The sequence below is a fragment of the Oncorhynchus keta genome, chromosome 34 (genome assembly GCF_023373465.1).
Source record: "Oncorhynchus keta strain PuntledgeMale-10-30-2019 chromosome 34, Oket_V2, whole genome shotgun sequence".
In the NCBI taxonomy this organism is placed as follows: Eukaryota; Metazoa; Chordata; class Actinopteri; order Salmoniformes; family Salmonidae; genus Oncorhynchus; species Oncorhynchus keta.
This window is the reverse complement of record NC_068454.1, coordinates 34521299-34546826: the sequence shown is the minus strand read 5'-3', so window position 1 is coordinate 34546826 and position 25528 is coordinate 34521299. Positions and strand designations below refer to the sequence as shown.

The window sequence follows — 25528 nt, the reverse complement described above, 5'->3', positions numbered from 1 at the left end:
CCTTGGTCAGGGACCTGACCAAGACCCGATATTCACTCTGACAGAGCTCCAGAGCACCTCTGTGGAAATGGGAGAACCTTCTAGGACAACCATCTCTGCAGCACTACACCATGAGGCCTTTATGGTAGAGTGGCCAGACGAAAGCCACTCCTCAGGAGAAGACACGACAGCCTGCTTGGAGTTTGCCAAAGGGCACCTAAAGGACAAGTAACAAGGTTCTCTGGTCTGATGAAACAAAGATTGAACTTTTTGGCCTGAATTCCAAGCGGCACCTATGGAGGAAACCTGGCACCGTCCCTACAGTGAAGCATGGTGGTGGCAGCATCATTATGTGGGAATGTTTTCAGCGGCAGGGACTGGGAGACTAGTCAGGATCGAGGGAAAAATGAACAGAGCAAAGTACAGAGAGATCCTTGATGAAAACCTGCTCCAGAGCACTCAGGACCTCACACAGCCAAGAAAACACAGGAGCGGCATCGGGACAAGTCTCTGAATGTCCTTGAGTGGTCCAGCCAGAGTCCGAACTTGATCCCGAGCAAACATCTCTGGAGAGACCTGAAAATAGCTGTGCAGCAAATGTCCTCATCCAACCTGACAGAGCTTGAGAGGATATGCAGAGAAGAATAGGAGAAACTCCCCAAATACAGGTGTGTCAAGTTTATGGCGCCATACCCAAGACAATTTGAGGCTGTAATTGCTGCCAAAGGTGCTTCAACAAAGTACTGAGTAAAGGTTCTGAATACTTATGTAAACGTGATTTCAGTTTTTAATTTTTTATTAATTTGCAAAAATGTCGAAACGCTTATTTTTGCTTTGTCATTTTGAGGTATTGTGTGTAGATTGATGAGGGGGGAAATCTATTTAATACATTTTAGAATAAGGCTGTAACATAACAAAATGGGGAAAAGGTCAAGGGGTCTGAATACATCAGAATGCACTGAACAATTATGTCTAACAAACGCTGGGCCTTACTACCATATCTTCCTGCTTACTAATGTCGGCCTAAAATGAAACCCTGGGAGGTGAGGGATAGCTCTCTTTTTAGCCGAGCCATATCAGACTTGAATGTCCCCACTGCTTCCAATGCCAACCACTAAAATGCCTTTTATCCATCAAAGGGATAAATCCTGCTAAATATGACCCATTTATCGTAACCAGCAGGTAAAATAGTAACATCACCCAAATCTAATAATTTCCCAAGCAGGATAATCCACCCAGCCCTGCTGCAGCCTCTCAGACAATGCCGCATTTCTCTAAAAGTATATCTCTCTCTCCGTCTCCCTCTGCGGCATCTCTGTATCTGTTGCGTGCTCAGCGATGAAGCTTTGAAGCTCCATCATCTCCCTATGTGACCTCATCCTCCACTTCAAGCCTTGGCCCATCCCTTCATCAGTCAGTCAGTCCCCTTAACCCATGAGCGAGGAATCTTTGATGTGGTTGAGTCCACGAGCCATCGCTAAGATCACGTCCCCGTGTGCCTCTCAGACATGGGATTAGCCCAATTTCCTAGCCTGTTTGGGCCTTCGATCAAAACTAAAAGAGGCCTACAGGACTGCATGTTACAGAAATCACCCTCACCCCCTAAACTCTGTCGGTAATGCGGGGGCTCTGACTCAAACCAGATGAGAGTTCTCTATTTTTACCTTTTTCATGCCAAGAATATTCCACAGGGACATCCTGTGTAGTTAAGAATTAGACGCACTGAAACTGCAGGGCTGAAGTATCCCTTTAGTGGGAGATGGATTTAAAAAATCTATATATTTACCTTTTTTCATATAAATAAGTAGAACATTTTGATTTGTTATGTGCTGAATTACCACTTGTCATCCCATAGAGGGAACAGCAAATATCCCATTCTACAGAATCCAAAACAGCAGAACTGAGAAAGGGGGTTATGCTTAGTTACTTACTGTATGAGCTATTACTTAGCCACATGACATTCCATGATGTACCTAGCCACCAGAGGTGGGACAAGACACAATTATTCAAGTCTCAAGTCACAAGATCCAAGTCAAGTCCCAAATAGAACTGTTAAGTCTTGAGTCAAGTCCAAGTCGTGCATTCAAAGAGCAAGTCGAGTCGCAGGTTTTTTCAAGTCAAGTAAAAAAAATAAAGGCAATGTGTTGTTCAAATACAAATCTAAGTTTATTTATTGAGATTACCAAAGAACAAGTTATTTTGTCTACAATGCATTTTGATTAGACCTACGTAATAATTGATTTGAACAACAAATTCCAAATGGGAGCTTCATAAGTAAATTATCCATTTCAGGCAATGTTGACTTACCAAAAGACCAGTATGTCAATGCTAGTAATTGTTGCTTGAAGCCCCATTGCTGGTGATCTTGCAAAGTTAACTGTTCATATTATTGACCAATGGTGTAAATTACTTAAGTAAAAATATTTTAAAGTACAACTTCAGTAGTTTTTTGGTATCTGTACTTTACTATATATATTTTTGACAACTTGTACTGCACTACATTTCTAAAGAGAATCATGTACTTTTTACTTCATACATTTCCCCTGACACACAAAAGTACTCGTTACATTTTGAATGCTTAACAGGACAGTAAAATGGTCCAATTCACACACGTATCAAGAGAACATCCCTGGTTATCCACTGACTCTGATCTCACTAAACACAAATACTTTGTCCGTAAATGATGTGTTTGGAGGGTGCCCCTGGCTATCCATACATTTATTTAGTTTTTTTAATTGTGCCGTCTGATTTTCTTAATATAAGATGTTTAAAATAATGTATACTTTTAGTTTTTATACTTAAGTATATTTTAGCAAATACATTTCCTTTTGATACATAAGTATATTTAACCAAATAGTTATAGACTATTACTCAAGTAGTGTTTTACTGAGATTCATTTTCTATTAAGGTATCTTTCCTTTTACTCAAGTATGACAATTGGGTACTTTTTCTACAACTGTTATTGACCAAACAAATTTGGAGCTGCATATTCATTTATGGAAATCCTACAATCTCGCTACAATTTGAAGTTTGCGATGCACAGCAAATCAGCAATCTGTTCGCAAGTTCAGTGGTTTTCGGGTTTTTGACCCGCGACCCCCAAAAATGAGTGGTTCAAACTTAAAGTTTACAACCCCGCACACGCCCATGCCCACACAACGAACATGCATATAAATGTAGCCTGTCATTACAGCCATAAAACGGTGATGCATTTTCAAAGTGCAAGATACAGAAATAAACTGTGTTTTACATCTGCATTTTGAGCTGAGTCATTCATGATAGCAATCGATATCAATTAGGTATAACGTTATCATGTCATACTGTCACTTTTTGGAGTCAATAGCAAGCAGGATCATACGACCTCCCAGCATGCAGCGGGGGTTGAATGATCGGAATAGAAAGCATGTTGCCTTTTTCTTCCTAATAAATATCATAATTAATTTGCCAGAATGTTACATTTTCATCGCATAAATATTGAAGGTAGTGCGATGTTACAGCTAGCTATCTTTAGTCATAGCCAGTACCACCACTGAGGTAAAGAATTAGAATCCACCAAAACTAGGCCCATTTTAAATATGAACATGATCTATGACATCACCAGGTAGCCCATTGTTGTGGCAAAGATGCGTCAGTAGAAGATTGCTAATTAGCACTTTACATGAATAATATTAATGTACAGTTGAAGTCGGAAGTTTACATACACCTTAGCCAAAAACATTTAAACTCAGTTTTTCACAATTCCTGACATTTAATCCTAGTAAAAATTCCCTGTCTTAGATCAGTTAGGATCACCACTTTTTTTTGAAGAATGTGAAATGGCAGAATAATAGTAGAGAGTGATTTATTTCAGCTTTTATTTCTTTCATCACATTCACAGTAGGTCAGAAGATTATATACACTCAATTTGTATTTGGTAGCATTGCCTTTAAATTGCCTAACTTGGGTCAAATGTTTTTGGTAGCCTTCCACAAGCTTCCCACAATAAGTTGGGTGAATTTTGGCCCAGTCCTCCTGACAGAGCTGGTGTAACGGAGTCAGGTTTATAGGCCTCCTTGCTCGCACACGTTTTTTCAGTTCTGCCCACAAATCTTCTATGGGATTGAGGTCAGGGCTTTGTGATGGCCACTCCAATACCTTGACTTTGTTGTCCTTAAGCCATTGTGCCACATATTTGGAAATATGCTTGGGGTCATTGTCCATTTAGAAGACCCATTTGTGAACAAGCTTTAACTTCCTGACTGATGTCTTGAGATGTTGCTTCAATATATCCACATAATTTTCCTTCCTCATGCTACCATGTATTTTGTGAAGTGCACCAGTCCCTCCTGCAGCAAAACACCAACATGATGCTGCCACCCCCGTGCTTCACGGTTGGGATGGTGTTCTTCGGCTTGCAAGCCTCCCCCTTTTTCCTCCAAACATAACAATGGTCATTATGGCCAAACAGTTCTACTTTTGTTTCATCAGACCAGAGGACAATTCTCCAAAAAGTATGATCTCTGTCCTCATGTGCAGTTGCAAACCGTAGCCTGGCTTTTTTTATAGCGGTTTTGGAGCAGTGGCTTCTTCCTTGCTGAGCGGCCTTTCAGGTTATGTCGATATAGGACTCGCTTTACTGTGGATATAGATACTTTTGCACCTGTTTCCTCCAGCATCTTCACAAGGTCTTTTGCTGTTGTTCTGGGATTGATTTCCACTTTTCACACCAAAGTACGTTAATCTCTAGGAGACAGAACGCATCTCCTTCCTGAGCAGTATGACGGCTCCGTGGTCCCATGTTGTTTGTACATGCGTACTATTGTTTGTACAGATGAACATGGTACCTTCGGGCATTTGGAAATTGCTCCCAATGATGAACCAGACTTATGGAAGTCTCCAATTATTTTTCTGAGGTCTTGGCTGATTTCTTTTGATTTTCCCATGATGTCAAGCAAAGAGGCACTGAGTTTGAAGGTAGGCCTTGAAATACATCCATAGGTACGCCTCAAATTATGTCAATTAGCCTATCAGAAGCTTCTAAAGCCATTACACAATTTTCTGGAATTTTCCAAGCTGTTTAAAGGCAAAGTCAACTTAGTGTATGTAAACTTCTGACCCACTGGAATTGTGATACAGCGAATTATAAGTGAAATGATCTGTCTATAGACAATTGTTGGAAAAATGACTTGTGTCATGCACAAAGCAGATGTCCTAACCGACCTGTCAAAACTATAGTTTGTTAACAATACATTTGTGAAGTGGTTGAAAAACGAGTTTTAATGACTCCAACAAAAGTGTATGTAAACTTCCGACTTCAACTGTAGGTAGGCTACTCTGTTTTTGCCAGGCAAAACCGGAAGAAAATAAACAAGCGCTTTCTGGTCACTATCTGGATATGTGCAGCCGCCTTTGCACGCAAACTTTTCTTTCTGAAGCACAAATTTGATGTTTTTGAAACAATCATTTGATGCAATGCCGTAGCCCAATGTTAGTGACCAAATCGAATAAGCAAAGGTATAAAATATCAAATACAAATGGTAGGCTATAATATTATGTAGCCTATTAAAATATGTATGAAAAAACTTCCCACGTGCACCACCCAAAACCTTCCCATTGCGCTAGCTCACCCGACCTGATTTGATTGACAGTTTGCTGGTCCAATCAGAGGGCTGAGTGTGTTTCACCAGCCAATCATTTTTTTGCAACTGCAATACTGTCTCTGGCTACGTGGAGAACAATCCAAGGAGACTCTGTCCGCAGAATATGTGATAAAACGTTACAAAACCTGGCGAGATGATTTCAAGTCATCAGTCTCAAATCAAAGTCGAGTTTTGAAGCTCCAAGTCAAATCTGAAATTATTGTACTTTCTATCAAGTTGAGTCTCAAGTCATGACATTTGTAACAACAGTCAGACTTGAATGCACACCTCTGCTAGCCACTATCGATTTGACTACCTGTCTTCATTTTGACTGATGACCTTTTTGAAGTTGGAATTCTACTCTATATGTGACATGGCTCGCCCACTGTGTTCTCCAGTAACGACTGTTACTGCGGTGTTGCAGAGATGACAGAGAGGGATCAAGCCAGACAAGTACACATCCATCTGAGCGTTAGCCCTGTGTGTGGGTGAGCCGCAGCATCATGCATCGCTTCACCAAACGTATAGTAAATCGCCCTATATTTGCCAATCATCTGTGAAGTACTCACCAAGTCCTGAATCAAACCCGTTTCTGCAAAGCAGAAATTATCATCAAATAAAATGATGAATAATAATCATAGTGCACCCTCTGGTTTAATGGCAGGATAGTATCTAATTGAACTGGGTTTCCCTAATAAAACTTACAAAGTCATTCCAAAGCAAAAAGATAGCTAAGTACTTTTACACATTGGGTTATTCCCCTAAAAGTAATGTGCGAGATAAAACGGAAAACATATTGACACCGAAAAATAGAGAGTGAAAGGTTGGGGACATTTCAAGCAGCTGTGTCTCATTACATATGACCTAAATCCTCTCTGTGGAAGTCAATGACCTAATGGAATCCCAATCTCAGAAGTCCACAAGTGAGTGATACAAGGGTACCTGAAAAATGGCTGACAACCACATGGCCCACTTTCCATCTCACTGCGCCAAAACAGAGGAAATGGATTTCCCCTTTACAGAGCTCACAAACAACATGTTGGAAAGACCAACAAAAAAAGCAGTGTACAGTACCAGTCAAACGTTTGGACACACCTACTCATTCAAGGACTTTTCTTATTTTTTTACTATTTTCTACATTGTAGAATAATAGTGAAGACATCAAAACTATGAAATAACACATATGGAATCATGTAGTAAACAAAAAAGTGTTAAATCAAATATATTTTAGATTCTAAATGATCCACTCTTTGCACACTCTTGGCATTCTCTCTACCAGCTTCACCTGGAATGATTTTCCAACAGTCTTGAAGGAGTTCTCACATATGCTGAGCACTTGTTGGCTGCTTTTCCTTCCCTTTCCGATCCAACTGCACTCAAACCATCACAATGACTGGTACTGTATATTTCACAAAAACAATGATCTAGCAATCTTAATCAGCACTGTATCAATTCCAACAGTCATGTTTCTATGTATACCTGTATGAGGGGCTAGCCGGGATAGCCTGCATGAAGTACAGGGCTGCTGTCCTGGCCCTCCAGTGCCATTTCTTAGCCGGCAGTGTGTAGGACACGCAGTCGTCCACATTCTCTCTAAGCAGGTCTATCAGCTGTTTGTGGGAGCCACCGTAGAACGCCTCTACCAGTAGCACACTCATGGATAGGCTATTCTGAATCTGAGGAGAGAAAAATGAATGATAATAATCAAGGACAAGATAACTGCAGTAAGAATAGGTAAATGAGGGGGAAATCATTGCTTTCAGAGATTGACAATGAAGGCCTCCTTGGCAGGGAAAGAGGAAAAGACCAGTTGGATTTTGGGAAGTGTAGTCTATTCATTTCCTGTGGAACAAAAGAAATCTGACCAGTTGTATCAGTTATGGTAAACTGACCTGATGACATACCCATAGGTTTTTTGTAAAATAGTCATCAGAAACTATCTGGTAGTGTAAATTAATGGCAGAAGCAAGGAAGAATATGAGTGATGATGATGGAAGGAAATTGCAGCCTAAAATGCTGAGGATACATTGATATAATATAACTGTGTTCCCGTGCAATTTCTTTTCCAACAAATTTCCTCCCCATTATTTCCAGTTTATTACAGTAAACGTTATGTCCTCCATCTCATTCTTCCATTAAGCTGCCCACAATGGGTAGTAAGTTATTTGCCACACTCATCATTCGCCCACAGACTTTCCAATCAGTCAATATCTTGGTCCCTCTCTCGTTCTTAAATACAAGTCATATCTTAAGCAGAAAACGTGCTATGTCATTTTTATTAACACCATAAAACCTTTTAAAAAAGTAAAAGACGGTAGATATGGAGTTCAGTAGGAAGTAAATGTTTTAAAAGGGCAAACAGAAGTTTAGACCAATGACAAAAATCTTCCTGAAAGCAAATTTGTGACCCATTGTAACAAAACATTTAATGGAAAACCAATATATATTGGCAACATTAAATTTGTAAACAAATCCTAAATGTTTAGATGACATATTGACATCTCTGACCTAGTGTGTGACTCTTGCCAAGCACCGAGCATTATTCAAGCTTTCACAGAATTTTAAACAATTATGTGGATAGACAATGGACCATTACTGTATGGCATAACAACAGCTAACAGAAGACAAACATCTCATCTGGAATAGAACACGAAACAACACATTTTCAACCACATCTCCGGGGGGGATTTCCAACCTTACCGCCATGCATTGCAAAATGGACCCATTGACGATCAAATCTCTCCTCATCTATAACTTTCGCCCACCCTTTCAGAGTATTCAGGTTATTGACACCATTCCACCTCAATGGCAGACATTAACTGAAAGGGTTAATGTCACCATTCTCTCCCCCACACACTGATGTGACAGGGAATCCCCAACGCACCAAACCACTCAGGAATTAATAACACAGTAATGACACTGTGAATGTTGACAAGTCATTTCACGACCTGACATGTCTGACTGGAGACTCTCAGATAGGCTTTGCCATTAAACCGAAACACCATTTCAGCCTGGAAACAAAACAACATGACAAAAAGTGAATATTGGAACATAATAAGAAGGTACATATTAGAAGGTAATTTTTCCCCCTGGCTCATTGTTGTTGTTGGCTTTTCTAATATTTAGCACAACGCCCTTACATGTAGAATTTAACTTTACATCCTCAACGTCACTGACAACATTGCCAGAGTATAGGGCGACGACAGCACATATTCATTCTCTCCGAAATCTAAGTGGAAAATCACCACCACAGCTTTATAAATCCTGTGTGTATCCCGGAAAAACACACTGAAGTGCATAACACTCCCCTCACCACACACACATCACCCTGAGGTGCAAAGGGATTTCATGCAGAAATACAGGATTATTTAGCAAGGGTGGGGTGGGGTGAGGCAGCCAGCATTTCCATATAAAAATGCATAAAAACGTCACTGTGAGGACCAATCGTGACCATTAAAGTCATCACCAGAAGCACTACCCCCATCGTGCCCTTGGGGGTAGCAGGCAGAGGGTTGGATGGGATTGCAGGGACCGGCGGCAAACACAGATCGCTGGAGCGTGCGTGCCAGATTCCGACACCTCCCTTTTGCTCCCTTTGGCCATGCAGGGTTTAAGCATGCATTCTGTCTGTGTGTGTGTCTGTCTGTGTGTGTGTGGGAATCATCTTAGATGGTGGCTGACAGGGAGGAGGATAGCTCTGATTCTTTTTTTTGGAGGATTTATTTATCCTAAACATGGGACCAGAGCATGAGAGATCCCCCTCAGATATTGAAGCAGCTGAGAACATGGCAGATTGAGGCTAACACGGAACCCAAACCGGCAGCGCACGCGCGCTACCAACTGTATTTTGCCCCCCCCCCCACACCAAACGCGATCATGACACGCAGGTTAAAATATCAAAACAAACTCTGAACCAATTACATTAATTTGGGGACAGGTCGAAAAACATTAAACATGGCAATTTAGCTAGCTAGCTTGCACTTGCTAGCTAATGTTAATTTGTCCTATGTAGCTAGCTTGCTATTGCTAGCTAATTTGTCCTGGGATATAAACATTGAGTTGTTATTTTACCTGAAATGCACAAGGACCTCTACTCCGACAATTAATCCACACATAAAACGGCCAACCGAATAGTTTCTAGTCATCTCTCCTCCTTCCAGGCCTTTTCATTTTTGAACTTATATGGTGATCGCATCTAAACTTTCATTGTATTACCACGACAACCGGCAACAAAGTTCATCTTTCAATCACCCATGTGGGTATAACCAATGAGGAGATGGCACGTGGGTATCTGCTTCTATAAACCAATGAGGAGATGACTTTCAGCACGATCTGCGTCCGAAATAGGAATGACTTCTATTTTAGCCCTTGGCGTCGCAGGCACTCGTTGGCGCGTGCGAGCAGTGTGGGTGCTATAATTGAATAACATGGATTTCTAAATGTATTTTGCGACTCTTGCGACATGTCCGGTCTGGTCAGCATGTGTTTTTTTTTGTCCGGTCTGGTCAGCATGTAAAGCTAAACCAAAGTTATTGAGCACTGTCCAGAAGGTAGTTAGGGTTCAGGGCCCACTTGACCAACCAGCTAGGTGGAAAATGTAGTAAATACTAATACATATAAGATAAAGGCTACATAATACATCACATTTTGAAAAATTACTAGACATAAAAATTAACTGTAGTCTGACATCTGGGAAAATAGTTTAGCCCCTGTCATTTTATGTTCCTTTAATCTGAATAAAATTCCTGGCACCAAATGTATTCGAGAGCAAATGTCTTATGATTGAAATGTTTTGAAAGATGACATACTTGAAAGACTACATTCCTAGTGTATTGAATTGTTCACCATGATTTTATCTGTGGGCTATAACTGAGTTATAGGTCATAGAAGCATTTCCTATTTTCCACCATTGGTGTAAATGGCAATAATTTTCAGATATTTCTAAAAACTATGATTACATTAGGATCAGTGCTCAACCAGCAAAACAGAGGGTAATATTGTGTCCTAAAAACCTTTTCATTCAGTGTTCTCATGACAGGCCTTTCAGTTTGACAATGCAAATGTAAGCAGCTTCGCACATCGAGCAAGGAACGTGTAATGCTATTCATAACTCCTTTGATCTCATATTAGAAAAGGGGAGGAAGCTCCCATTTTCCACGGATTAAGGTTTCAAAGCGGTGAAATGAGTGAGAAGTGACTTTTCCTTCTTTTAATTGAGGAAGTCGTGCCCTTGTACTTCACAAGCGCAGGCTTTACGTAAAAGCGAATCATTTAAGGATCCACTGAAAGGGACTACAGCTATAATTATAGGCACATGGACATGTGCTAATCTCTCTGTGCTGCCTTGGATGGGGAGAAGGAGAAGGCACAGTGATACGCACAATAGCCAGGAAAATGAAAAGGCAGGCAGGCAGCACAGCAGTCCAATGCAGAACTTTACAGACTTCATATGACAAAACTAAAATGAAATGTTCCATCTCCAACACACAATGACATCAGATCTCCTTTGGTAAATGAAACTACCTATGAGCCATGAATGTGCTACTATGTACTTGTCGGTTATTAAAACCATACTGTATTTGTCAAGATATGACAGTCTAGGCCACTGAATGAAATAATGCTTTTTTTCTTTACATTGTGTAGGCAATTTTCACGACTTTTGGGTGGCCTTGTAAATTTAGAGCATCCCTTTGAAGTAGGCCTCAAGAAGCTTACTCATTTAAAACCACATCACTGGTGAGTATTTCACTGTTGAGCTAGTGTAGTGAGAAAAAAAACATATTTTCTTGAGTAACACAGTAAGCAAACTGTCATAAATGGCAATACTATTCTCTGTATTTTAGTATGAACTGACTGATCAGATGTAGGCAGAAAAATGGTGCCATCAGTTGTGACCATTAGTTGACTAGAGGGCTTGAAATGGGTAGAGGTCTATTTAGATTTCGTATGAAATGTAAGGCAGTAGAGTAGGGGGAACTATCTAACCTACTAAATGGAGAATCAGTCTTTCCCTTCAGTCTTTAAAATGTTCAACATTATTGCAACAATTAAGACTTTCTGGCTATGCATGTAATACTAAACCAAATACTAGCTGTGTGTGCGCATGACAACTCGTAGTAACCTAGCTATACAACAAAAAAGGCGGTAAACAAAATGTTCTCAAAATAACTACTTTATTTCGTATTTTGGAGAAATAGCAGCTATCACATAAGAAATAACAGTTCTTCAGCACTCTAACATCATCTTTACTTTGGTGAGTTGAGTAACGTAAATTAAATCCAGTCACTAAACAAACTGTTCAAGGATTTCGTCTATGGCCTTTACCGCTCAAATATCCAGAAAATTAATCTTTAGCAAGCCGCACTAACGCCGTGCTGGACCAGAGCTAGATTGTACAGTATCCAACATCTCGTTTGACACACTAATTTAATCCGTAACCATATCCGCCATCGAATACATATAGCCTAGTCTCGATATGCCCCCCCCCCCTCCAAAAAAAACCCTATTATCTTCACTAAATACAAATTAATGTAGATATAAAGGTAAAGTGTTTGAAACAACGTGCTATGCGTGGCAGTGTTCTTTTGTGTCTGCATGTGGAATGAAAACTCACCTCTTCCTGAATATGCTTGCTAGAAAAAAGGACGCACATATTTCGTCCATACGTGATACCGTCATTTTAGGAACGCCTCTCACCCGATGCACACTATTTACCACAGCCACAAAGTCATACACCCCGCCTATTTCTACAATTTTGTTTCTTTAAATGTGTTTTTAAACCTAACCTTAAAAACACTGCTAACCTTATGCCTAACCCCAATGTTTAAATAAATAAATAAATCGTTTTTGTTTTCATGAATTTTTACGATATAGCCTATTTTGACTATGTGGCTGTGGTCACTCGTGGAAACCCTCTCACCTTGCTGGTTGCATGATCAGAGGATTCCGGGATCCTTGGGACGTCCCTACTCCAAACTCTAAACTTAACTCCTACCCTAAGCTTAACCATAACCCTTACCTAACCTTTACATTTACCTTAACCATTTTAAATGTCAACTTCAACGGGGTATTGATGTCCCAGATAGCAAAGACCCTGTTTGCATAGGTCTTCAGTGGCTTGAGCGATAGAGCTTTCTCACACAGTAATTTTGACAATTCTGTCAAGGGGGAATTTTGCTAGGCTACTTGTGAGCATATTCTCTGCCAATAAATGATCTTCCATGTTTTAGTTGACTCAGTGATGAAATGTGCATTTCTCTTACCCAACATCTGATCGATCATACAATAGATCTTCTTTCTATGTGTGTGTGTGTGTGTGTGTGTGTGTGTGTGTGTGTGTGTGTGTGTGTGTGTGTGTGTGTGTGTGTGTGTGTGTGTGTGTGTGTGTGTGTGTGTGTGTGTGTGTGTGTGTGTGTGTGTATGTGTGTGTGTGTGCGAGTGTGTGTGTGTGTCTAACTCGATGAACTCTTCACCTGCTTCTATTTGCATTTCATTACGTGAGTTCAATTAGTAAGGTCATGGATAATGTCATTCCTCTGAGTTCCTGTGCAAACAGTTCATGTCAAGTTTGACTGTCCGTTGCTGGTGACAATTTTAGCTCAAGCCTAGTTTTTCTTTTCAAACTTTAAAAAGGTAAAGTAATTTTAAAGTATATCACACACAGCCTCTAAGAAATCTGGTACATAAAGTAACATCCACATCAGAAGATAAAAGATAGCAATAAATTCTATTTGAGAGGCTTGAGATTATTTTTCCTAATTTTATAGTAAAGTAAAAGATTGTACTAATGAGTTTCTGTTAATTAGGAACTTTCCCTGAGTAGAACATGAAACTAAAGCTTGGAAAATGTCTACAGTACTTTTGAAAATGTTTCCCTTTGAAAGTGTTAGTACATGTTTATTGAATGTTCTATTATATTGGCATGTACAAATTCAATTATAATTCAATTGTAAAGTTAAACAAAAACACAACACAGTAACACTTCCTACTTTCACATGCTAAGATAGAACGTTTCCAGACACTGACCTGTGACATTTCACAATTTCATGTGCTGTCTAGTTGGGACATTGGAAAACAACCAATAATCTGGACAATAATGACCTTAATAAAAATTGAATAAACATGAGACTGCTATACACATGATCACTGTTAGATTGTTAATAAATAGAAGTAGTTCAAGTACAAGAAGAATAACACAGCTTTATTAAAATTTTATTTGGCTACATTTATTCGAGCATGGTCATTTCCAAGAGAAATTAAAAATTCAATAATAATTCAGACATTTCAGGAATTTTTCATTATCAACAGTCCCTCTAACTTCATCTCTTTACCTGGATGAATAAAGTGGATTTTTATTGTCAAAAAATACAGTGTTTTCACAATATTGTATCAAAAGTTCCCCAAATTTAGAATTTCCAGTAGTTGAAAGGAAATAAAACATTGAGAACAAAATTTCAAATTTTAACAATGAATGTTTTTCCAAATACCATAGAATGCTCTCTATTTATAATTTGCTCCAATAGTCAATGACAGAATCCTTTACTAAAATATATCTATTTTTTGAGGAACTATAATACTGTACACTACAGTATGAAATAAATAAAATTAGGAAATATAAAATGAGTCACATAAATAAAATGGTAATTTTAAAATAAAAACGAAATGTAATTTATGCTTGGAAAAAAATCAACAAAAAGTAATACTGACAAAAGGTCATGAAAAAAAAATACAGAAAATTGCACAAACATAAGTAAACTAACGAACTGCTGTCTCAATCTATGCTAATACTGACATGGGTACATGGAAAACAAGGTGAAATATTTATTTAATACTGAAGCCAGAGCAAAGATAACACAAATCAACTCTGATTTACACTGTACAAGGATGGCACTTGCAGAAACGCACAGGTGAAAATGTTTGCATATAAGGCTTTCTGTTGAGAAAATAAAACATACAAAGGCTCTGTCTTACGTACGGAGCCCTCCATATTTCATTGTTCCCTCCTTCATTCTGTCACTCCATTCCGGTCCAATTTAAGACTCACAACATATCAAATTCACACAGGTTTAAAGTTTCCTTCACATAAAGACATTTGTGAGGCCCAAAATTGTGTGGTTAGTTTGCCTGGCAAAAAGGGTGGTAGAACCAAGGACATCACAGTAAGTGGTAGACAAAGTACAACACTGACGGACTGCTACCGAGTCTTCAAGCACGGTATAAATATACATAGGCTTTTTTTTTCAAAAAATGTTTTTGTAGTGATTAAAGGGGCAGAGTGCAATTTCCTAGTTTGGGGTATTAACACAATGAAACACAAGGGTTAAGAACATTATAGCACCACACAGCTTTTAGGCCTTATTTAACACTGTACATTAAAAACAGCTTCATTTCATTTTTAATTATAATGATAATCATTATTACTTCATTTTTTTTGTTGCATAATGTGGATTCTTAAACAATCCCACCCAGCTTGTCGTCACAACTCTGATGTTGGCAGTCACCACATTGCATGAGTCCATCATTATGAGCTTCTGAGAAGCTAGAGGCAAGCGCTCGCGCTTGCTTGACTGAGCCACCGCAGTGCCTATCTGAAAACAAAGCAAGTTTCATGTTTGTTGGAAGAATGGAAAAAGGAAATGAAACAACCCAACATGACAAATATTTGCTGAAAGCTTTTTTTCAAATGACTGCAGTCTTGACTTAATCTGCTTCTTCCTGGTCCGACTTGGTGTCTGTTTTCCCTTCTCTTGAACTCTCATCCATTGAATGCTCCGCATCTTTCCCCTCATCATTCCTCGCCGTGTCCATCCTGCTGTCATCCTCTTCCTCATCCTCTCCCTCCCTGAAAGTTCCCATCTCTCTCCTGTCTGTCACCTTCTCATACGTCTCGTCCACTTCCCTCTCTCCTCGTCCTCCTCTCATCCCTCCTTCAGTGCCGTCCCTCAGAATGGTGCCACCCCCATCCTCCGGCTGGTCCTCGGTGTCAGAGTAGCCCAGAGGCCCCAGACCCTGCAGGTAGGCCCTCCTCATCAGCAACTCTGTGGGTTCCAGGGGGCCCTTATCCCGGGCCTCCCTTTCAGCCGCCTCCCTTTCCTCTGCCTCCCTCTTGCAGTAGGAGTACCGGTGGTTCATGTGCTGGGAGTAGGAGCCTGAGTGAGAGAAGCGCTTGCCACACTTGTCGCATTGGTATGGCTTTTCACCCGAGTGCAGACGCGAGTGCTCGATGAGGTGGTGCTTATGTTTGAAGGCCTTCTTACAGATCGTGCACTGGTGTGGCCGCTTGCCTGCAGAGACACAGGAGACAGGGGAGAGAAAGTGTTACTACGGTGTTACTGCGGTCCCCTTCTCTAGAAACACAGAGCAGTACAAAAGGAAGATAAACGGTTATTCAGGAGAACAGACATACAGTAGACATGCAATGTGAGAGTGACTTTGATCTGACTTTGGCACAGAATGTATTGATCATGTTAAGTGCATCTTGAGTGTAAAAGCATTTATATCATATGTCAGGATTTCTTCATTCCCTCCCCATCATGGTGAAAATAATTAACACAAGAAAATAATGATAGGAATGAGTAATGTTGTGATTGTATAAATAAACTCAAGTACATTTCTCAAACACATTTCTGAAAACAAAACAAAATAAAGTGTTGAAAGTAACCCGACATTTATGGTTGACCACCTAACCTTAGAGACATTTTCAGTTGCTGCTAGATAACACTGGGGGGAGGCAGGTGGAAATAAGAACCCAAACACTCTATGATGGGGTTGTCTGTGACTCTGCAGCGGGACGAGTGAGCATCGAGCTAAGCCAGTGAGCTCAGATGTTTAGAACACCAAGCAAGGTGAAACTGAAGCAGCCTGGCACCAGTGACAGAGTGTGTTGTCATGACATCATTGGTCCAGAATAAAATGACTAGGATTAGGCATCCTTCGCGTGATAGTGTGATGGTTATATTTGTAGGAGGAGTAACTTCACACCCCTTCGCTCCCCTTCCCTGCCCCACCCCCGCACCATGCAGCTCCTCGCATTAAAGGTTTACTACAACTCAGTGGCGCTACCGGAAATATATTCCCTTCCATCTGACTTCTATTAGACAAGATGGGCCTCTCTAATGCCAGTTCAATCGGCCCATATAATAGCACCCTTCCAAAGCTCACATCCCACGCACACATGCAGAAACACCTCCCATCCTACGAATGCCAATACACATACAGTACACACATGTGAGCAGCCACGCAACGGAATGCATGCACACACACAGGCAATTCCGAGCCACAAATAGCCTTGGAATGTCTGCAACATCTTCCATAGTTGGCATTCTTGAAGTGCCCCCCCCCGCCCTCCCCACCACCCTCACAGTGTGGCAAAAATAGACGAGACAGCGAATTCCTCATGGAGCATTCCTGCACAGAGTGACAGGAGGTGATGCAACCTGATGAAAGAGAGGAGTCCCCAGGAGGAGAGGTCACATCTTTGAAGATTATTTCAAAAAGAACCAGAAATGCCATACAGGCAAGCCTTCGATACGACCTGGCATTCTGTTAAATACCACCAGGGTCAAAGCAGTCATTCTTGTCCCTGTCACTGAAGGCACTGTGTATGTACTGTATGAACTTTAAAAAGACAGTCCCTCTTGAAGCGGCAAGTTTGTTTCCAAAATGGCCACTGGTCCTGTTAACTCCTGGAGAATGTCTGGAGCGATAAATGCAATGAAGCTTATATCTACTTTACTGAACGTTTATGTAACCCCTGTCATATCAAAACATGTCACTATTACCCACCCCTGTCAAAAAGAAAGGAACATGTTAGGTCATGGATCTGAACACATTCAACATAAAAATATGTGAAAGACAAGAGAGAAAATAAGAACTGAGATGGGAGAAAAAGCTATGTGATCAAGAACAAGAAAAGATAATCAAAAAAGATAATCAAAAAGATAGCTTTCAAAAGACACAAAACATGGAGGGGGTGGGCACGAAAGGCGAAGAGGGGGGGTGGGGTAAAAAAGAAGTGTCCAAATGTTATATACCTGTGTGCTCATATTTGTGTCTTAGGAGGGAACTGGTCTTCTGGAATGTTTTGTCGCACAAGTCACACGCGTACATACCACTTTCTGTCTTTTTAATCTTCTTCCGGGAGAGGAGCGATTCGTCTGTCAGGTCCTCCAAGCCTGACAGATAGTCCGCAGTGCCGTCCAGTAGCTCCCCCTATGAGATGAGAGGGGCAGATTTTTCAATTATTTGTAAGTAATCCACACCTGTCACCTAAACATAGACACCTTCTGCTCTGAGTTTGATCCCAAGTCTGGACAGGGCTTAGCCGTCGATCCGTGCAACCTGTGTAAGACCCTTCTTACTGGCCACGAGAGGAGACATAAAAAGGGGAACATATGGGCTTTCTAATTCTGTGTTGTGGATTTTACGGGTGTAGTGGAAGTATTAACAAAACAGACAAAATACTATTTCACGGGAAAAAATGACATTACAAAAATGTAAAATCTAAATCATTTGACTTGTTTTGTGTTGAGTGTAACTATATCCATTATGCACTCATTTAAAAGGGCAAAATGTTTATTGCAAACCTCTTACTAAAAATGTACTTTAGTGAATGGATCTAAAACTACAAAAGGGCATGCTTACCTGGAAACCTGGTTTCCGTTGGTACTTCCTCGACCTGTGTTGCATTTCAGCAAATGTGGCCGCTCCAGTTGCATAAGTGTAGGCCATGTGGGGCAGGAAGCTCATTGGATCCAGCCCTGGGTACGGCCTCAGGCCTGGGATGCTGGCCTGGGCCTGCATGAAGCTGTGTGGGGGGAACGCTCCATGTGGGGGCAAAGGTGTGTACATGTGACCCCCACCAAAGGGGTTGATGCCAAAGATGGGGCTGGCACTCTTTTCCATCTGGTGGCCACTGTTCCCTCCGTTGTCTCTCCCTGAGCCCAGGAACTCTTTTTTGATGTGGGCCAAGTCCATGGGCTCAGTCCCCTGCTCCCGGTTGGATTGGTGGTGGTCACCATTGCGGTCTGAGACATAGCCGTTTGGTTTGGACCTCTTTTCTCCCAGTGAGATGCTGTTGCTCATCATGTGTTTTGGTAGAGAAAGGTCCAATGGTGCGTCCCCCCCATGGCCATCCCCTTCAGAGGCCAGGCTGTTTGGAGTGTATGAGCTGCTCTGGGAGTTTTTAGAAGAAGTGGAGGAGAGATTGAGAGGAGATGACGTGCTGCTCCTAAGGTGGTCCAAGGACTCTAGTGGTTTGTCACCCATCTGCCTGTTGGCTGTAAACTGGTTGGCCTTTAAATGTCTGTGGGAAGTGTCACGGTCACCGTTGGTGTTGCCGCCGTGTAAATCCGCGAGTGCCATAATGCGATCCACGTGTTGCGCCATGGACATCGGTGACCTGGCCAGGCCGTGGTGGTTGCGCTCCTCTGCACTGCTCCGGTCTGGCGGTGGCGACCGCTTCCTGGAGTTAGCATTACCGTTGTTGTGTTGTTGTTGTTGCTGCTGATTCTTCCACTGGGAGAACCACTCCTTGACAAACTCCTGTGGGAGGCCGACTGCGATGGAGATCTTCAGCAGCTCCTCTGAGTTGGGCTCCATGTTCATGGCGAAGTAGGCCTTGAGCACTGACACGTGGTCCTTGAAAGGGTTGATGGGGCTGGTGGCACCCCTCTCTGACAGAGAGGATTGCAGAGCGGCCTGCTGCTCTGAGGGGAACACCCCCCTGCGGCTAGGAGGCACACCCTCACTGGGCTGGAGGTGGTTGATCTCCTCGTTCTTCTTACACAGATAGCGCTCGTGCTGGTGCAGTGGGATGGGCCCTGGGAAGTTCTCCTTGCAGAACTGGCAGGAGAAAGGCAGGAATGGAACCTGGTGGCTCTCGTGGTGCGACTTCTCCTCAGGATCCATCGAGTGGTTTAGCCTCTCCTTCTTGATGTCCATGTTGATCTGCCTCTTGGAGTCGTCGATCAGGCTCTTGGCCTCATTCACCTTCTCCAGAGTGTAGTCGATTATGCTTTTTGCGGGGCTGCCGTGGCCCACCACCTGGAAGCCAGCACGCGGGGAGGACAAAGCCAACTTCTGCTCCTCCATCTGGGCCCCCAGCTCCTTCATATAGGCCCTGAGCTTGGAGATCTCCTCCGGGTTCCCATCCATCTTCTGCCTGCACACAGTGTTGTCCACAATCTGGAGGACCTTCTGCACCTCGCTCAGGTTGTTCCCCAGGGAACCGTAGCCCAGCAGGGGCAGGTCCAAGCCCATCCCACTCAGGTGCTGCAGGGGACTCTGGGAGGAGCTGTGGATCCCCAGAGGGCTGCCTCCTCGGCCGGCTCCGTTCATATAGCCCCCTGGCCCTCCGACGCCATACTGGGAGGCCATCAGTAGCCTGTAGTCATTGAAGTCCATGGGCTCTGCCTTGATGTCCAGGTGGCTTTGCTGGTCTTGGGAGCCCATGGGGCGGCCGTTCTCCAGCTTGTGGCGGAGCTGGGCCAGGGCGGGGCTTCCCGGAGAGGAGGCGGTGGAGTTAGGGGAGGAGCCAGCCTTGGTGTTACCTCCTCCGTTACGTACTCGTCCGTTGACAGAGATCAGACCGATGCACTTCTTGCTGCTGATGTGGGAGCTGTAGGAGCCGGAGTGGGAGAAGCGCTTCTTGCAGTTGGAACACTCATATGGTTTCTCCCCTGTAAACGGGAAACAACAACATGTATTTCAAGTTACTCCATTTTGAATACTTGAATTTGGCTGGTAGTGAAATAGCTGAAGATTTCGTTCAGTGTGAAAATGAGAATCTCTATTTCTATTCAACTCTCATTTTCTTGAGCTATGGCCTCATCCATATGGCTGAATTAGTCAGTTATGAAACAGGTCTGAAACAGTGAGCTATTATAAAACAGAATGACTCATTTACTGACAGAGGCCAAAAAGGAACATTATCAATTTTAATTTTATGGCATAAGCCCTCTCAGTCATCTAGCTACAGTCACATTAATACATTTAAAAATGGTGGGTTAAAGCCAGCTTGACTCGGCTTAGTACCTACCGCTGTGAATTCGGAGATGCTCCTTCAAATGATGCTTGTATTTGAAGGCTTTTCCACACTCGGTGCATTTGAACTTCCGGTTGCCGGCCCCTTCATTCAGAAGCTGGGGCTGTGGAGGAGATAGAAAAGGGACTTTTCACATCAGTGCCACCTAAACGTGGTGTGTAAGAGAGGGAGGTCACAAATGTACAAGACACTAGGGAAGATTTCAAGGGAGCTGGTCTTGAGAAGGAATGTAATGAGTTCTTCATAGCTTCAACGGTAGGCTACTTTGCAACACAATAACACTCCCTCACACAAGTTAACTAGCCTATATCTAACAGTTTTTTTTGGGGGGGGGGGGTTTACATCCCAAATTGCGTAAACAAAATGATGAAGCACACAAGCAACTCTAATCGATTTCGAGAATACAGTGTGGGTTGAGTTTTTGTGTTCTGTTCAAAGGTAACTGTTTAGTGTAGGTGCATTTCCTGCATTTGAAATTCAAATGAGTGCAGATAACAAACAAAAACAATGTCTAGGGAGATGAAGCCCCCACAAAGAACTTCATGAGAATGATGTGGGAGGTGTACATTGTTACATTTTCAATACCAAACAAAATCCCTTTTCGCTAATGCTTGCTGAGGAGTCTATGTACCGGTATGTGCGAAAGTGTGTGTGTGATTGTGTATGGAGTTAAGACATTCCTAAGGCAGGTGACATTTTAGGTTAGGGCATGTGATTAGGGTTAGCCTACTGAATGTGGCTTGAAGGGGACTACTTTGTGAAAAAGCTATCCGGGAAATTGGGGCAATGAACGATGTGGAACCTGCCATCATAACCAAATGTGTGAACAATTAACCCACGATAAACATGTGCTCTAGGCACACCGAAGATAAGCAAAGTAGCACAATTCACACATTTACACCAATAGCACTCAGTATCACTCAAATCAAAATCCCTCCACAGTCCAGGGCACTAAGGTAACCCATAATGACCTTCCATAAGATCCTTTATTTAACTATTTTAACTGGAGAGGAAGTACAAAAATAAACAAACACTTAGTCATTTGAGGATTATGATACTCCAGATCACTGGGGAAAAGACCATCTGCTCCTATTTAAGTCAGTCTGGAGGGGGAAAGGGGGAGTCAGGTGAGGGGGTTGAGGCGGTAGAATGGGGGTGCTGCTTCACTGCTTTTGTCACATTGGGCCCAGGGCAAATTTGAGGTTTGAATCTGACATGCTTAATTCAGGAAACCTCATTATAATTACAGTATAATTGGAAAATTGAATGATTCCACTGCTTATTTGCATGGTCCGTTATGAGACAGTTGTAGACTCCGTTATAGGACAGAGAGAAGGTCTACACTTTTGGTTGTGCTTGTACTGATTCCCTGGTTGTACTTACGCAATAGGTACATTTTAGATTCTACACTCAACGAATGCACTTCTTATCGCTGTTTCTTAAACCATAGGAAATTGTCCATATCTCTAGCACTATCTTTACGAGTGCTAATTTCTAATCAAATCTGTTCCAGTTCCAGCAACAGCTGATGCAAAAAGTCAGATGGCCTGAGGAAGGCAATATGCTAGCACATCCCACGCATGCCTCACTGTAGGCGGAAGCTTGGGGGAGCACAACAAAATACAGCTGCGAACAAGCAGTGCGGGGTCTGATTTTTTAAAAGAACAAGAGCTCAAAAGTAACTTGTTGTAATGTGAGAGGAGTAGAGGACGAAAGGAAGAGGAAATTAGAATAATCATTCACTCAAGAGAATAGGATTCTCGATGCAGAAGACAAGTGCATGCAGAAACCACGAGGAAGCCATTAAAGCCCTTGCAATTAACAACAATCTTAGATGGGGGAGCGTGACGGGCATTGAGCTCAAATGATACTGTGTTTCACACAGAGCACTGGCCGACCCACCAAATGACACAACCGAATGTGTGAAGGAGATCAGATGAGGAAAGAAAAGGGGATGAGAAGGTGGAGAAGAAAAAGAGAAAATGATCATCCCCTGTCTGTATGCCAGTCTTACCTGATCTCTCCCTGGCTTGTGCGTGGCCATATGCCTCTCCAGCTGTGTGCGGTGGGAGAAGGTTTCACTGCACAGCGGGCAGGGCACGCTCTCCTCGTTCTTCTCATGGCGGTACTTGATGTGCTCCTTGAGCGATGTCAGCCGCTTGTAGCCCCGATCGCAGTAAGGGCAGGTCAACAGTTGGGCGAAAGCATCTGGAGTCCCAGGTGGCAGGTCTGTGTAGAAGAAAAAGGGAGGAAGAGAAGGGGGAGGGCTCATAAGGTCAGCTAATAGACACTGATGGGCAGCATGCCAAGGTTGTAAACGGAGGAAGTGTAGCAAGCTACATAATTATCTCTGCTTCACAAAGCCTCAGTCGCCAGCAGCTTACACTTAAACACACTACCCATAAAAGTCACTCAGTAACACTATTGGGGACAAAGTCATAAAAGTGGTAGACCTATAACGCTATAATAGTCCTGGATTTACTGTAGGGCTATTTATTTTCTGGATTCTTACCGTTTTCGTTTTCTTCTTGCCCAACGGCCTCGGGAGTTCCGAGTCGTGTCACTTCCTCTGGGGCTTCTGGGTAAATTATGGCAGTGTCTCCACGCTGCAGGTACTCAGCGATGCTGGCTGAGTGGCTGTCACTCTCCTCCAGTTTATTACGCTTAGTGAAGTACTCGTCAAGCCCCGACACCCCATCCATACCCTTCACTGTATGAGACAAGGAAGAGGAGGAGAAGGGCATGTAGAGAAGAAGAGAAATGGAGACAAATAAAAAATATTTGTCAGTCTCATTCGTCCTTCCCCCAACTTGAGAGATGTGCTGCAAAGCTACAGTATATTGGCCACACAGGAAACAGACTGGTCTCTAAATGTGATGAACTGAGGGAAGAAAGCACTAAGCCACTACTTAGAGGGGAGTATACATTTAAGTTACCGTTAATGCTGTCATGTAATGGCTTCTACAAAGAAAAATCAGAGACAATTCCCTCATTAAGTGATGTTCACAACCCATCTTAAATGGTGGAGAAAAAAAGCTTTTAAACATTTGAACTTAAATATGTCCTAGTATAACGGTCATTGGTTTAAGTTGCAATTAGATTTGCGGGGTTTACAGATCTCACTTAGAATTCTCTCTCTACATAATTTAAAGCAGAGATTTGATTATAAGTAAGATAATGTAGGGTTACATCTACTTAACAGTCAGTGTAGGCATAATGGTATATCAGGTATCTAATGCATTCATCAGCTGATTTAACAAATCAGGGCAGTTACAGTCATGTGGCCTTTATGTCTTTGGATTATTACTGTTGGCTATTGGCTTGAGAGTTATACGCTGCTGTGTATATTTTTCGTTGAACTGTTAACAATATCCTTAAAACAAAGGACACCAAACTGTCGCCAAGAGGCCTGGATCCCTTGTAGTCACTCTAGGCAAGGTTTTGTTGATAAAACGCTCAATTGCAAAGACCTTGTGACTCACTGCAAGGACAAACTAGCATTTTATTTTCTGCTTGTAAACCAATTTGAAAGTACATGAACCAAACAAATGAGATTTAGGTCAAAACTCAATTTTGCAGCAAGATGCGATTTGCGCTGCACTCTCACTCAACCTAAAACTGCTATGCTTTCCCCTCTTGCTTTGCTGCACATGGAGGGATATTATCTTGCATGGCTGTTGACTGTGTGTGTTTCCTATTAGGTATAAATCACCTTCTGCACGGGGATATTATAATCAAATCTCTTCCTAGTGTCTTGCTGCTGAGGATTTAAAGCTGGAACGGGGAGTTTTAGTAAACATGGTGTAACAGTGAAGAGGGTGAGAGTGGAGCTCACCTGTACCATTTCCTACAGAGTGAAGAGAACCCTCTGGCCCCAAGGATTCATATTCCTCCTTCCTTTCATCTGTGAAGGAAAGGAGAAATGCGTTTAAAATCGGACAATCAACTGTGGCTAACACAGCTCTCAATAAACTCAACACTCCGAGGCAAAGTCAACTGGAATGCGCATGCTACATGCTACCCTGACAATTCAGTTAACAAGTACCTCTTTCCATTCAGCCCCAGCTCATAATGTGAATGTATTTTCCAGATAATGAAGGACAGGCAGGCGAGGGGTGTACATATACTGTGCCTATTGTGTTTGTTTCTCCTGGCCCCAGTCATGTGACTCCTCAACAGGAGTCACAAGTATCATAAGCTTCCCCTCAAAAGAGGGATATACTACACCCCTGCCTGTAGCAATAGAGGATGGGGAAGAAAGCAAGAACACAGTCTCCTTTTCTCCCCCCTCTCCCCTCTTCATTGCAGCAGGTTACTTTTCAAAACTTCCTTCCTCATGAGCAATGAGTGTCAAACAGGAACCTGATGCTGTGCTTTTTATAACAAAATAGTCTTGCTATGAGTCAAAGGAGTCACAAGGTACTGTGCACGATTTATATCATATATTTATAGTCGAATTACACATTTTGTGGCCCACAAGAGTAAAAGGAAGGTTGAAGGTACAATGTATAGAAATCATCTGCTAGTTTCCCTTAATTAATTCATAAATAATGTAGATGAAAACTATTTTCTTTGTCATAGTTCCAAGACTATGAATCCATGTAAATAAGAAGCGTGGTCTCACCCTTCTCCCTACCACTTAAGTTTCCCCGTGCACCACACAGATAAAATGGTGGTACTGTACGCTTCAGAAAACAACTGCAAAAATGCTGCCTTTTCTGATGGGGAAAGCATTGTTGCTTCCCTTCGCCTCAACTTTTGGTTCATTGGGAAGAGAATCATTGCCAGACTTTTTAGAATGAGTTTCATTCAGCCAACATGGGGCTTTTTGTGGGTTCCAGGCCTCAGAGTAAGGACAAAGGCATGTGAGTCACGCCCTGTGCCACTG

General features: G+C 42.2%; 2 protein-coding genes across 5 annotated transcripts in view; both read right to left on the bottom strand.

Moving 5' to 3' along the window:
* gtdc1 (glycosyltransferase-like domain containing 1) overlaps positions 1–12303 on the bottom strand; it is a 55252-nt gene extending 42949 nt beyond the window's left edge. For 2 of the 3 annotated variants that reach the window (XM_035749908.2, XM_035749909.2), the window contains exons 1-2: positions 12211–12302; positions 7077–7273 (exon numbers count right to left, since the gene is read on the bottom strand). In XM_035749908.2, the coding sequence (XP_035605801.1) occupies positions 7077–7273; positions 12211–12249 (236 nt within the window). In that variant the 5' untranslated portion in view covers positions 12250–12302. Of the gene's footprint in view, positions 1–7076; positions 7274–12210 lie in introns of all 3 variants that reach the window. The other variant, XM_035749910.2, reaches the window with a different exon arrangement.
* Positions 12304–13776: 1473 nt separating this feature from the next.
* Positions 13777–25528, bottom strand: part of zeb2a (zinc finger E-box binding homeobox 2a) — a 48501-nt gene continuing 36749 nt past the window's right edge. The window contains exons 4-10 of one of the 2 annotated variants that reach the window (XM_035749902.2): positions 24476–24544; positions 23153–23350; positions 22655–22869; positions 20635–20743; positions 18240–20275; positions 17630–17807; positions 13777–15880 (exon numbers count right to left, since the gene is read on the bottom strand). In XM_035749902.2, coding sequence (XP_035605795.1) covers positions 15297–15880; positions 17630–17807; positions 18240–20275; positions 20635–20743; positions 22655–22869; positions 23153–23350; positions 24476–24544 — 3389 coding nt within the window. In that variant the 3' untranslated portion in view covers positions 13777–15296. The remainder of the gene's footprint in view (positions 15881–17629; positions 17808–18239; positions 20276–20634; positions 20744–22654; positions 22870–23152; positions 23351–24475; positions 24545–25528) is intronic. The other variant, XM_035749903.2, reaches the window with a different exon arrangement.